We start from the raw sequence: 13,432 nt of genomic DNA, 5'->3' as shown, positions 1-13,432 counted from the left end.
TTCCTCCAGAGACCAGTTTGGCAAACTCAAAGTTTTGCAACCATGACAGAGTGTGGTTGCTCCACAAGTGGTATACGAGCCAAACTGCACTTGAAGCAGTATGTATAAAAAATAATGTGTCCCCTGACAACTGCCCTTAAATTTTTCCTGAGTTTGGGAAGATCCATGCTGTGGGGTTTCCGGGCAATAAAATGTATCCGAGTCAGAGTGCACATGGAGCGGATGAATTCCTCCATGAGGCGATCGGCCTTTCCGGAGTGCAATTGCGAGGGACGCCATTGGACCGAATCTTTAGGAAAAGAAAAATGAAATTTGATGGGAGGGGACACTTTACATATTGACAGAATGCCAATGAGGATATTGGCTCCCTCGTGTGGTCGTATACTGTAGTGTGATGTGAACACCTTGATGTTGTTGTCAATCAATCAGTTTAGGTCTATTTTCACCAAATGTATTAGTAAGGGAGCACCTTGCATTTAATTGATAGCATTGCAGTTTTCTGTCATTATTAATTGTATTATTATTAAAGTATATCATTGTTGTGATTTATTCCCATTACTGTAGTTTTCAATCAGATGTGAGAATTCTTTCTTCTCCCTAATGACATTTATTTACATGTCACTGCTATCTTTCTAAAGGCACAGACTTATGTTGTGTTATATGTATATTTGTACACACATAATTCATGATATTTATTCATTAATGTACTTATTGTTTCCATTGAAATAAAGCTTATTTCATTCAAATGTCTCTTTTCTTCAGTGAGATATCTTTATGGATTTCCTTATGACTTGAGAGTCTGATTAAAGTGGTTTAATATTTCTGAGTCGTACTCAAGCAACTTAAATGTTTGCTTTTGGGCAATGTCATCTGAACGTTTATTTAGATAAACAAATGAATCCCCATTACTGCATTTAATAATTCATATTTCACGACTCGCTGTTACTGTAGCACTGACCACTTTATTGTATAAAGTGCATTTAATTGAAAACACCATAGTGTTACAGTTAAATGATGTACAATTATAAGCACAATTATGTACTTAAAAGTATTTACATATAACACATTTCTCTATAATATCAGATAAATTAGAATGTAACAATTGCACTGATGGCTCTGTGTTTTTTGTCACTAATATTATATTCTAGTTTGCACTGCCTCCACGGCTATGGTCATGGCATGGTAAGAACTGCTCTGTATTCCTAAAGTTTGACCTTTCTGGCAAAATATTTAATTGATTGAGTATAAATGATGGCAACAGCATAAACTAAGGTAAACACAGGTGAAAAAGCTCAAGTGGATACAAATCAGATGCATGAAACACATTGACTTTTGTAGATCCCAGGATTTATTTGTCATCAGCAGGTATGAATCAAATGTTAGGGTATCAATGACTTCTTGTAAACTAACATTTGTTGTTATGCAAGTCAACAACGAGATGTCACTCCACTGCAAAAGAAGAACAGGAATGATCCAGCTATTGAACCCAGTTGGATCGTTTAGGACTTTTTCTGAGCAACCATTCACCTTCATTGATTCAGTATAAAGGATGGCAACAGCATAAACTAAAGTGGATACAAATCAGATGCTTGAAACACATTGACTTTTGTAGATCCCAGGATGTATTTGTCATCAGCTAGAATGAATGAAATGTTAGGCTATCAATGACTTCTTGTAAACTAACATTTGTTTTTATACAGGTCAACAACAACAACAACAACAACAACGAGATCTCACTCCACTGCAGAAGAAGAACAGGAACGATCCAGCTATTGAACCCAGTTGGATTGTTTAGGACTTTTTCTGAGCAACCATTCACCTTCATTGATTCAGTATAAAGGATGGCAACATAAACACAGGTAAAAAAGCTGAAGTGGATACAAATCAGATGTACAATTATGTACAGGGAGGCTGTGGCGCAGTGCGTTGGTGTTGGGATCAGGGGAGCACAGGTTCAAAACCCACTGCCGTCAGCATGTCGTTGTGTCCCTGGGCAAGACACCTCACCCCCACAGTATTGAGTATGTATGTCGCTTTGGATAAAGCGTCTAACAAGTATCATGTAATGTAATGTACATAAAAGTATTTACACTTTTTACATTAATGACGTACATATGAATGAAAACTATTTACAATATACATCAAATATAAAAGTCGACATGAAAGATAAACTTCATCCCAAATAGCTCCTGTGGGGATTGCCCACAGTATTGAGTATGTAAGTCGCTTTGGATAAAAGCGTCTAACAAGTAACATGTAATGTAATGTACATAAAACTATTTACATTAATGACGTACATATATACATAATAAATATAAAACTCAACATGAAAAATAAAAATGATAAAACAGCAAGTTGAAAAACATTTAAATGACTATTTACAATATTTACATAGCAACAGGTCATTGCTCCAAGGCGTCAACAACAGCTGTGAAATGTTTGTAACTGTTGTACACTGTGTTCTCCAGACCCTTTGATGGAGACATCCTCTTCACAGGGCAGAAGCAGGCTGGACAGCAGGAGCAGGCTGCACAGCAGGAGCAGGCTGGACAGCAGCAGCAGTAGCAACATGTTCAGGCCGCACAGGAGTGACCTTTGTTTTTCGGGGATGGCCAGCAGAGGTTTTATAACCAGATGTATGTTTTTTTGCAGCAGGCCGGGCGGCGGCGGCGGCAGCAGCGGCAGCAGCAGCAGCAGCAGCAGCAGGCCGGGCGGCAGTAGTAACAGCAGGCCGGGCGGCAGAAGCAGGCCGGGCGGCAGAAGCAGGCCGGGCGGCAGAAGCAGGCCGGGCGGCAGAAGCAGGCCGGGCAGCAGCAGCTTCTGGCCCGACAGCAGTGCCTCCAGGTCGATAAGCAGTTTCTCTGGGCCTTCTCTTGAGCATATCTAAAAATGTACCAAACAAAGCACATTTGAATTAGGATTATTGTTTTTTTACATGTTTTCTTTCATATATCAACTGTGTCTCACTTGCCTTCTTCCACAGCCTGGCTCGCAGCTGCCAGGTCAGCATCATCCCCTGACCACGAGGATGAGTCCTGCATTCTCGTCTGAGAAACAAAATAAAACAACGCATTTAGCAGAGGAGTGCTTCAAATATCAGGAGTTTGAACAGTTGTTATCGATATGACAGTATGATGTGACCATGATTTTCAACTCTTCCTATATAATCAATTAAACACTTACTTGTTCCTTGTCCATTATGTATTTCCGGAACCTCTTTAACTGCACACTGGTAATGTGGGTCACTGGGGTGTTCAACCACCTCTTTACAGAACTATATGCCTTCTGTATCCTTTCCCTCTGGACATCACTGAATTTCTCAGGGCTGTCCTTTTGGGATTGGTACTGGGCATAAACTTCCCACACCTCCAGAAAGGTGTTGCTCTCAAATCCCTTTTGGCCATAGATGCACCTGTCCACATTGGCCTCGAGGAGACAGGAGACTTGTGGGAAGCTTTCTGCATAATCTGTGAGGAAGTCTTTTACCCACCGGTTCCCCACATCTCCCTTCCGGTGTGGGTCTTCCACTTCTGCTTTGTGCTTATCAAGCAGACTGCAATAATAAACATCCATTTAGTGTCATCATCATAATAGCACTGCAATTGTGATGAGGAGAAAAGGAACTTTGTAAAGATGAGTACTAAACTTTTATAATAGCCATGGTTTAACACAATACATATATATTCATTATAATCGTAACAACAAAATGGTATTCAAACGCTTAGCAAACAATTGCATTAAATATAATATACTTACAACTTTATGTAGCCCACGTCATTTGCCACTAGCCAGTGAAACGGTGCGTTCAAATACTTGCCAAATGGCAAGACCAGCATTCCCAGGCACTGCTGGCGTGAGGGCTTATGGGTCCCTTTGGCTCGAAGGAGCTTCTCTGCTTTGGCCATGGCAGTGGCCTCACTGAGCAGCTCCACCGGAGGTGTGGGAAAAGCCTTTCCCTTATCCCTATAGCAACGGGCCTCTTTCGATGGCACCGCAACAGCCTGCTGTCGATCACCTGGAGCTTGGGGATTGAGGATGCGGAGAAGTGGTGTCGCCATCTCTGGTTCTCACTGTAACGCGAGACAAAAACAACATACAGAACTTGTATACCAAAACATGTTAGTTTACAAGAGGTAATTGATACCCTAACATTGGTTATACCAGATAGATAGATACTTTATTAATATCCCAAATTGGGACATTCTTATGTTAGCACTGTGTTCAGGCATTAAAACGGTGGAATAAAGTATTGACACAATTACATTTGAATAAAAAGAAACAGCAAATAATATAGGCTATAATAGTATAAACGTGTAGTATAAATATATCAACAGTAGAGAAGACATATGTCACAAATAATACATCATTTGTACTGTTGGTATGTTTATACTACACGTTTATACTTTATATTCTTATGTAAAGTATATCAACGTGTAGTGTATGTATTTATACATGAGTAATAGTCTGTTTTTGAATGCAAAATAGAAGGTCGACGGACCTTATCATTAAAATGATCAATGAATAAATGAATGAATGAATAGCGTAAGAATACATCAATAAAGATGTCAATGACAGAAGCTACAAATGTACTATCACAAACAGTAACCGGACACTGTTCAAAATGGCAGCGTCAAATTTTCAACTACAACTAGCGTTGACAAACGATAACGACTGTACTGTCAATTTCTACAGTAATGTAACGGTAAACACAAGCAGCAATGGGCTGGTTAACCCGCGAATAGATAGATAATGACAGAAAGTGAGCCTTAAAATGTAGTGGGTTATATACGTTAAAGCGTAATATTATACAACTAGTACGTTTCATTGAGCGATGCTAACCTTTAACTAGCGTCCGCGGTGACGCGACACGAAGCCTTTCACTTTTAAAAGTAATGACATGACATACTGTACACAAGATACTGTATCACTGATCATGACAGAAAGTTTGCCTTAAATTGTAGTGGGCAACGTTATAGCTTTTAAAACTAGAGTTAATGGAGGTTTCATTGAGCGACGCTAACCTTTAACTGGCGTCCACGGTGACAGGGCGCAGCAGTGCCTGTCAATTTTAACAGTAATGACATGATATACTGTACACAAGATAACACGGATAATGACAAAGTGTGCCTTGAATTGTAGTGGGTAATGTTATAGCATATAAAACTAGAGTTTGATAGATATTTGAATAAAATACGCTTTCCCTAAACTAGCGGCCGTTAGCAGTAACACGGCCGTGGCCCGTCGGGTCATTGCCAAGGTATACACAGTAATGAAAAACACAAAATAACAGAAATGTTTCCGAAGTATGTGGTGGTGTAAAGTATACTTTCAATACGTTTTCAAAAAGAAAAAGACAAGAAAACGCAGCCTACTGTACCTTTCGACCCAAGTCTTCTTCGCTAGCGATATTCGCAGCAAACGAGAAGAAACGAAGTGGTGTGCTAAAAACTCAGTTGTTGACAGCACAGCAGCGAAAAACACAACAATCGACGATATGAATAATAGACACAGTGCACAGGAAGGATCTATTCTCTATTCTCATGCTAATTGTTAAAACTGTATTGTACAGTAATACCGCTGTTTCTCTCGATGGAGATTTGCATAGCGGACAGCCCGCCCACTCCAAACACTCCATTGGACAGTACGACTGTAGACTTCCAATCACATGCGAGTACAGTGACTGTAGACAGTTAAGCCTTCTGATTTGCCAAAAGTCTACAGTCGGAGTCCCGCCTCCAAGCTCCATTGGACAGTACGACCGTGGACTTCCAATCGGATGGAAATGACTGTAGACTTTTGTCGAATCAGAAGGCGTAACTGTCTACAGTGACTGTGGACATTGCGCTCCCGTAGACTCGAGCTCTGCGAATGAAGATACACAGCCGTTTTTTTTCTGAGTCCTCTCAAAAAATGGGTTTCTGATTTCGTGCAGACAGTAGTCTGGAAAAGATGAATGAGTTTTTTTGACAGAGAAGGGGGGGTTTCAATTCCCCTCTCCGTTGCAACTTGCAACGGAGAGGTGCAAAAGTCTCCCGGGCTTCGGCCCGAAGGGTTGAGCTTAGTTTAGCCCCTCCTCTGTTGGCTCTGTTGGTAACAAGCCTAGCTCTTAGCCACACTTCTGCCTCCACCTACTCCTCCCCTTCCACTTAAACTCCAGAATCCCTGTATTCCCCTGATTGTTTTGGGCTCTCACAATTAAATCTCCCACAGCACAATTCCCCAGGTTACCCCAGCCTTGCCCCCTACCTATTGGTGGACCTACTCCCCTTCCTTCGGCGGCTGCCATTCTAGCTAATGGTGACCCTGACTGCCCCCCCCCCCCTCCCCCCCCCAACTACCTAGGAGTAGCCAAATAGTTTGGCTCTAACCTTTCCTTCCCCTCTCACCTAACCCTATACTGTCAAACTTAACCCATCCCTTTTCCTTACCCTAACCATAACCACTCCCCAGCCCCTTACCTAATCCTAACCTTTTTTCCTCCCCAAAACCTAACCTTAAACTCTCCTACCCCCTAGGATTAATTTAAACCCCTTTTCTATTATAAAAATAACAGCATTGGTTTTATCCTATTTATCAAACCAGATAAGAAACATGTGCCCGTGCCTCTCCCCTGTCACCACTAGATGGTGACAGGTGACCTTTATTTCTTACCTAACCCTAATGGCTGTGCGAAGTTGCTGGATATTGGCAGGAACTGGAACACGCTGCCCCTGCCTCAGCGCACTCTCAGAAGCCGAGTGCAGGTTGAGGTCCATCCGCTCCCTCGGACCGTACTCGACCGTCTGGGAGCCGATGGGACTGGGTTCTTGACCTGCCCCTCAGTCTCTCCTTCCTCCCTCCGTGCCACCCTCCCCACAATGCGCGTGCGCGGGAGTTGTGTGTGAAGTCTGAGAGCGTGGAGCTCCCGTATAATTTTTTTTGAGAAATCAGGTTATGATCAGATGAGCAAGTTGATCACTCAAAGTTTATAGCGAAATATGATGTGGGGAATGTAATGCCACCGAAGAAATCAAATAAAAAGGCTAAAGTTCCATTGAATGAGAGCAGCGGTCTTTCGGGAGTGAGTGACACACAAGCAGCAGAGGAGAACGCCATAGAGAGCAGGGCCTCGCAGGTGAACCACTCGGAGCTGTCGGTACTAATACGCTCCATAATAAGAGAGGAGATAGGGGCTGCTTTCGAGAAATTCCAGCCGCAGCTTGATACTTTAAAGGGAGAACTTGACTCATGTTGTCAGAAGCTCGGTGATATGGAGGAGGGGATAACTGACATGGATTGTAGGGTTGCTATACTCAAAACTGCAAATGGCAATCTAATGAAGGAAAACAAAGAGTTCAAAGACAAAATAGAGAGGATGGAGATTCAAAGCAGAAAGTTTAATCTACGTGTGATTGGACTGAAAACGGACATTGAGAAGAGCGATCCCATTGCCTTTGTGACAAACTTTTTAAAGGAGGTGTTCGGAAGTGAGCTCTCACGGCAGTCGAGATTGCATACAGGATTGGGCAGGGGACTGATTTGAGACCCAGACCTATGATTGTCACTATGCAGAGATATCAAGCTAAGGAAGCTATCTTGAAGCTGGCAAGAAGCAAGGGAGAGATTATTTTCCGTGACATGCGAGTGAAGATATTTCCTGATATTACTCCGGATATTGCCAGGAAGAGAGCCCTATTCAATGACTTCAGGATGAAGCTGCGCAAGGCTGAGGTGAGGCATGGACTATTGTTCCCCGCAACGCTCATCGTAACCTTCAATGGACAAACCAAACTTTGTCGGGACTGTAGTGAAGCAGAGCATTTCTATAAAACAGTGATAAGCCCGGTTTCAGTTCAAACCAGAAATGAAGGTGGGAAATGACTGATTGACATGACCTGATAGATGGTATGATTATACATATAGGAGAAGAAATTAATTGTATTATGGAAATGGAAATTGTTGCAGTTTTGGTGATTTCCACAATTGTTTTATTTTCTTGTAGGCCAATATTCACTGGTCTATGAGTTATCTACTCATTAATTTGAAGTTATTTACTTCATCATCTGCGAGTATGAATGTATGTTTATTAGATTTTGAATAGAGACAAATTTCAACTTGTCTCTAATGTTGTTCATTCCTCCTAAAATGTAATTTTGATGTATTGATTAGATCTAGTATTGTGAGCCATTACCATGAATCTATTTCATACTATTATTTAAAAAATGTTTGGGAGCTACCGGGAGGCTCGTCTAATTGAGCGAGTGTGTATGCACATTTATTGCAAACTATGTGCAGATAAATGTTGGGTTATGTATGTGATGGTGTGTGTGGTTGAAATTGTGTTACATGTATGTTTTAGTTCAGCTCTCATTTTGATAGGAAGTGAAAAAGAGATAACATTTAAATTTCCATCTTAATGTTGAATAAGTTACCAAGTAAAGGGTTTAAATTGGCTCATATAAATATATGTAGTCTAAGAAATAAAGTGTCTGAGATAGAAGAAATATTATCATGTGGTATTCATTTGTTAGCAATGTCTGAAACTCATGACACATTTAATGACGCTGCTGTGGATATTGATGGATATAGAATATTTAGAAAGGACAGGAATGCATATGGAGGTGGGGTGGCAGTATACATTCAAAAGCAAATGCCAGCTAAAGTGAGATGATTTGATGTCTGCTGATATTGAAGTACTTTGGTTGCAAATTTATTTATCTCACTTGAAATCTTTGTTGGTAGGATGTTGTTACAGACCTCCAAATGCAAACTTAATTTATTTAGACAAATTATGTGAAATGTTAGACAAAGTTTGTGATCTTGACAGAGAGATTTATTTTATCGGAGATTTAAATATTGACTGGAATATGTTGCACTGTGCCCTTAAAAACAATCTGCAGACAATAATTAATACATGTAACTTGGTACAAATGGTGACTAAACCTACTAGGATATGCATAAAGAAAGATGGGTCAAAAAGTGCAACTTGTATTGATCATATATTTACTAATTTTAGTCATGTATGTTCTCAGGCAATATCAATTCCAGTATGGTGTTCCGGTCATAATTTAAGAATTATCGTGAGAAAGACAAAGGTGCAAAAAGCTGGACCAAAAGTAATTGTGAGGAAATCAATGAGATATTTTAGTGAAGAGTCATTTATACAGGATGTTCAAAAGATATGTTGGAAACATGTTTTTGAGAAAGTCGATCCGGATGATGCTCTTGATGTCTTTAATTTGTTATTTATGCAGGTGATTGATAAACATGCTCCACTTAGAAAACAGACTGTAAGGAACTTTAGAGCACCCTGGTTAGATGAGGAACTAAGGGATCTAATGAAACAAAGAGATGATGCAAAAAATGTAGCTTTCTCATCAAGTTATGAGTCAGATGGGCAAATGTATAGAAGGTTAAGGAATTATGTTACAGCATTAAATAAAAAGAAAAAACAGTTGTATTATGGAAATAAAATTAAAGAGATAAAGGATGACAAGAAAAAACTGTGGAGTTTATTGAATGGCATGGGCCGTAAGCCGAAATCCACCTCAACATATTTTGAGGTGGATGGGACATTTTTGACAAAACCAGTACAAATTGCTAATCATCTGAATGATTATTTTCTTGACAAAGTAAAAAATTTGAAGAGAAATATGAATCAAACTATAAATAGTAACTCCACATTTCTAATAAAGGATTTAATTATGAAAAATAAGAAGTGTACATTTAAAATAGAAAAAAGTGACAATTACAGATGTTGAATGTCTACTAGGTAAATGTAATGATAAACCACCAGGAGTGGATAATTTAGTTGGTACATTTCTTAGATATTTTGCTAATTTTGTTGCAGAGCCTATCTGTCTTATAAATCTGAGTATTGATAAATGTATTTGTCCACAGGCATGGAAAATAGCAAAAAGTATTGCAAAAAATCCAGCTGGACAATTTTCTGGTGCAAATAGCCGTCCAATAAGTTTATTACCAGCATTAGCAAAGATAATGTAGAGAATAATTTTCAATCAAATACAAAAATACTTTGAAGGTAACAAACGTAATACTGTGTATCAACATGCTTACAGACCTGGCCATTCCACATGCACCGCTTTAACACAAATGACAGATGACTGGAAGGGCGAACTAGATAATAGGAAGTTAGTGGGTGCAGTACTACTTGATTTTAGTTCTGGTTTTGATGTCATTGACCATTCTTTGTTGTTACACAAGCTGGAACAATATGGTTTTAATTTTGAAACGCTGAGGTGGTTAGAAAATTACCTGACAAATCGAAGTTAAACTGTTCTTTTTAATGGAAGTCTCTCAAAGATGAAAACAGTCACTTGTGGAGTACCTCAGGGTAGTTGTTTGGGACCACTTTTATTTTCTATTTTTACAAATGACCTACCATTAGTGTTAGAAAAAGCAAAAATTGTAATGTATGCAGATGACTGAACAATATATTATGCAGCATCAACTACAAGAGAGTTGACAAATGTTATGAATAAAGATCTACTACTGATATCGGAGTGGGTCATAAATAATAAGTTGGTACTTAATGCGGGAAAAACAAAATCGTTATTAATAGGATCAAATCATCAGTTAACAGGTGAAACAAAATTGCAACTACATTTAAACCATATTGAAATTGAACAGGTCAAGGAGACAAAATTGCCAGGCATAACCTTGGATCATAAATTATCTTGGTCTAAACAAATAGATAATGTTGTATGTAAAATGGGAAGGGGTGTGTCAGTTGCAAAAATAATTGTAAAATATTTGCCTATGGATGTCAGTAGACACGTTTTGGATGCTTTGGTTCTGTCGCAGCTTGATTATTGTTTGGTTATATGGTCTAGTGCTGCTGAAAAAGATTTAAACAAACTACAAGTAGCACAAAAAAAGGCAGCACGATGTGCACTGCAGTGCTCCTACAGAACCAGAGTCACTGAAATGCTGGAGACATTGAAATGGTTAACTGTCAGACAGAGGTCAACTTATATTTTATTACATTTTGTCAGAAATATTACAGTGACTCACTCACCAGATATATTATCACAAAGGTTTATAGCGCAATATGCACAACATAACTATCAAACACGACATACAATTGAAGGAAGGTTTGTATCACCCAAATCTAAATCAAATATGGGAAAGAAAACAGTCATGTGCAGAGCCAAGATCAGCTGGAACTCTTTACCGGTTCACATCATTCAGGAACATTCTCAAGTACATTTCAAAAGGTTGCTAAACAATTATTTAAGTATTATAAAGTAAATTTGAACTGTGCCTGTGGCTATGTATGCATATATTATGATGTAAACTTATTTGTATTTACTTTTGTTTGGCCTTAGGATGGCGATAATTGGATGACCATTTCAGTTTTCACTTCATTTCACTGTAAATTGCATGCAATTATGAGCTGTTTTGTTTTGTTTTAATTTTGTTGTATATATTTGTATGTATGTTTTGAGTGTGTGAGGACCCCAGGAAGAATAGCCAATGCTCATGCTAGTGCTAATGGGGATCCTAATAAAGACAAAGACAAAGACAGTAGATACCCCCTTAATACAGACACCTACCTCCCCTTCCCATCTCATTTCCATTTCTTCACCTCCCTCTCCACCCTCCATACAGATACACAGGAATGTTGCTCTCCCCTGCAGTAACACTATCTCCTCTTTTTCACCTCCAGTTCTAGACAACAACCAGCAGAGGGAGCCAGAGCTGTTTGCTGTGGAGCCCCTGGAAAGCATACTGAGCCCTGAGGTGGATGTAAACATAACATCAGTGATGATGAAAGGCCCACTGAGAGTCAGTTTGACTTCAAGCCTAATATCTGAGACAACCACCTCCCATTCCACAGGGGTCTTTGCAGCGGCACCTGGCTCCCCCACACGCCCGGAACCGTACACACATCCCAGAACTTTTAAGAAATTACAGTTATGGTCGTTGGAGTTGCTGAAGAGGACCCTTATTGTCGGGGACTCCAATCTCTCCCGCATCCCCCCCTTTACAGACCCTCACCTTCAGATAGATAGCTTTCCGGGTGCTAAATTCCATCACATAACCTCGATTCTCAATAAACTTCCTCCATGTCACAACACCTCACAAGTTATAATATCAGTAAGACTCAATAATGGACTCTCAGATACTGCACTCTCATCTTCGATTAAACAACTGCACGCCATGTGGAAACAGAGTACTTTCTGCTTTCCAAACGCCACCATTTACATCCCCATCATAAACTTTTCCAACATTCTGACCACCCACCAGCAGACTGCACTCACCACACTCAACAACACCATAGCTTCCAAATACTTCATACCGGAAATAAACCCACTTCTCTTCCATATCACTTCACGTGACAACATACACTGGACCCTGCAGACGGCCGAGATGTTTTTTTTTTCAATAAAAATGCGGTCTTACTTTGACTTGAAGATGAAGTCCATTTGCATATCCTTCTGGACAAAAAACTCTATTACTTTTTTGTAAAAGTCCTCCTTATCTTCTTGTAGTTTCAAAAGTCTATCATAACTCTAATCGATAGATTTATGATTAGAAAATTATAAAAGTAGGGTAGACATGTGGATATTATCAGGCTGAACAAAACGTGCATTTATCTAACAGGTACGTTTTCCCACAGATCTTATTTTGAGCTATTTTCTAAAATCCTATGGAGAAATCTTATTGCTTTTTTGTGGAGGGAACCCATGCGCAGCTTACTTACGGGTTTTAGGACGCGTCTCTCGTCTCCTCTTCACACACCACACTTTTCGCGGCACACGTACTTACAGCCAATCAGCTCTGAATTATGTGAGATGACGTACTGTATGGTGGGGATGGCAGCTCAGTGCCCCTATGGTCATTATTGTTTTGCCACACATATTAAATAGGACAATACTCTGAGCATGCGCAGTGTAGTTTTTACAATCACCGTTCACTTAGACAGTGAGAGGGAGGGGCATGATCGGCTTGTGTCCCACATGGCTCTTAACAGCTCAATAGGCACACATTGTAGACACTAATTAGAAGAACTTAGAAGAAAAGACTAAAACAGCAATGTACAGACAAAACAGATGATTAAACATGAACTTAAAATATATTTTATATTTATTTTAGCATTTTTGTTGTAATCATTATTTGTAATACTTTCTGCTGACACTGTGACCATGACCAGTCGCCACTGGCTATATTATAAGCTGTGTCCCAATTCAGCGGCCGCATCCTCCTGAGGACCCAGCCTCCTGAGGACCCAGCCTCGGACTGCGAAATGAGACGGTCTACGGTCCTTGTACGTCACCGGCAGTTACCCCTACATTTTGCCGGGTTATGGCTAGAAAGGATCCGTCTAATGTAAATATGACGTCACGTTCTCGTTCTAACTCTCGTTGTAATCGGAGCGGCTCGGTTGTAATCGGAGCGGCTCGGAAGCGCAGTCACGTGGCTGAATGTT

General features: G+C 40.0%; 1 protein-coding gene across 2 annotated transcripts; it reads right to left on the bottom strand.

Annotated features, from left to right (window-relative positions):
* Nucleotides 1-1,521: 1,521 nt before the first annotated feature.
* On the bottom strand, nucleotides 1,522-6,674 carry LOC307030763 (uncharacterized protein). 2 transcript variants are annotated; one of them, XM_079667406.1, is made up of 5 exons: nucleotides 6,652-6,674; nucleotides 3,757-4,070; nucleotides 3,184-3,553; nucleotides 2,972-3,047; nucleotides 1,522-2,883 (listed from the first exon to the last, which is right to left on the bottom strand). In XM_079667406.1, exons 2-5 carry the CDS (start codon nucleotides 4,056-4,058, stop codon nucleotides 2,492-2,494), a joined length of 1,140 nt encoding a protein of 379 aa, XP_079523532.1. In that variant the 5' UTR covers nucleotides 4,059-4,070; nucleotides 6,652-6,674; the 3' UTR covers nucleotides 1,522-2,491. The 2 variants fall into 2 exon arrangements, with proteins under 2 accessions (XP_079523532.1, XP_079523531.1); XM_079667405.1 differs by lacking the exon at nucleotides 6,652-6,674 and adding an exon at nucleotides 5,378-6,024.
* Between the last annotated feature and the right edge of the window lie 6,758 nt (nucleotides 6,675-13,432).

Source organism: Notothenia rossii (genome assembly GCF_949606895.1).
Source record: "Notothenia rossii genome assembly, chromosome: 2".
Taxonomy (NCBI): Eukaryota; Metazoa; Chordata; class Actinopteri; order Perciformes; family Nototheniidae; genus Notothenia; species Notothenia rossii.
Note: the sequence above shows the minus strand (reverse complement) of the source record. Positions and strands in the feature narration are given on the sequence as shown.

What these genes read in the sequence shown, in the direction of transcription:
- LOC307030763 (XM_079667406.1), bottom strand. Translation starts at nt 4,058, where the DNA reads ATGGCGACACCACTTCTCCGCATCCTCAATCCCCAAGCTCCAGGTGAT. An exon ending in ACATAATGGACAAGGAACAA is followed by an intron (nt 3,048 to 3,183) that starts GTAAGTGTTTAA and finishes TTTGTTTCTCAG; the next exon opens with ACGAGAATGCAGGACTCATC. An exon ending in GAGCCAGGCTGTGGAAGAAG is followed by an intron (nt 2,884 to 2,971) that starts GCAAGTGAGACA and finishes GTACATTTTTAG; the next exon opens with ATATGCTCAAGAGAAGGCCC.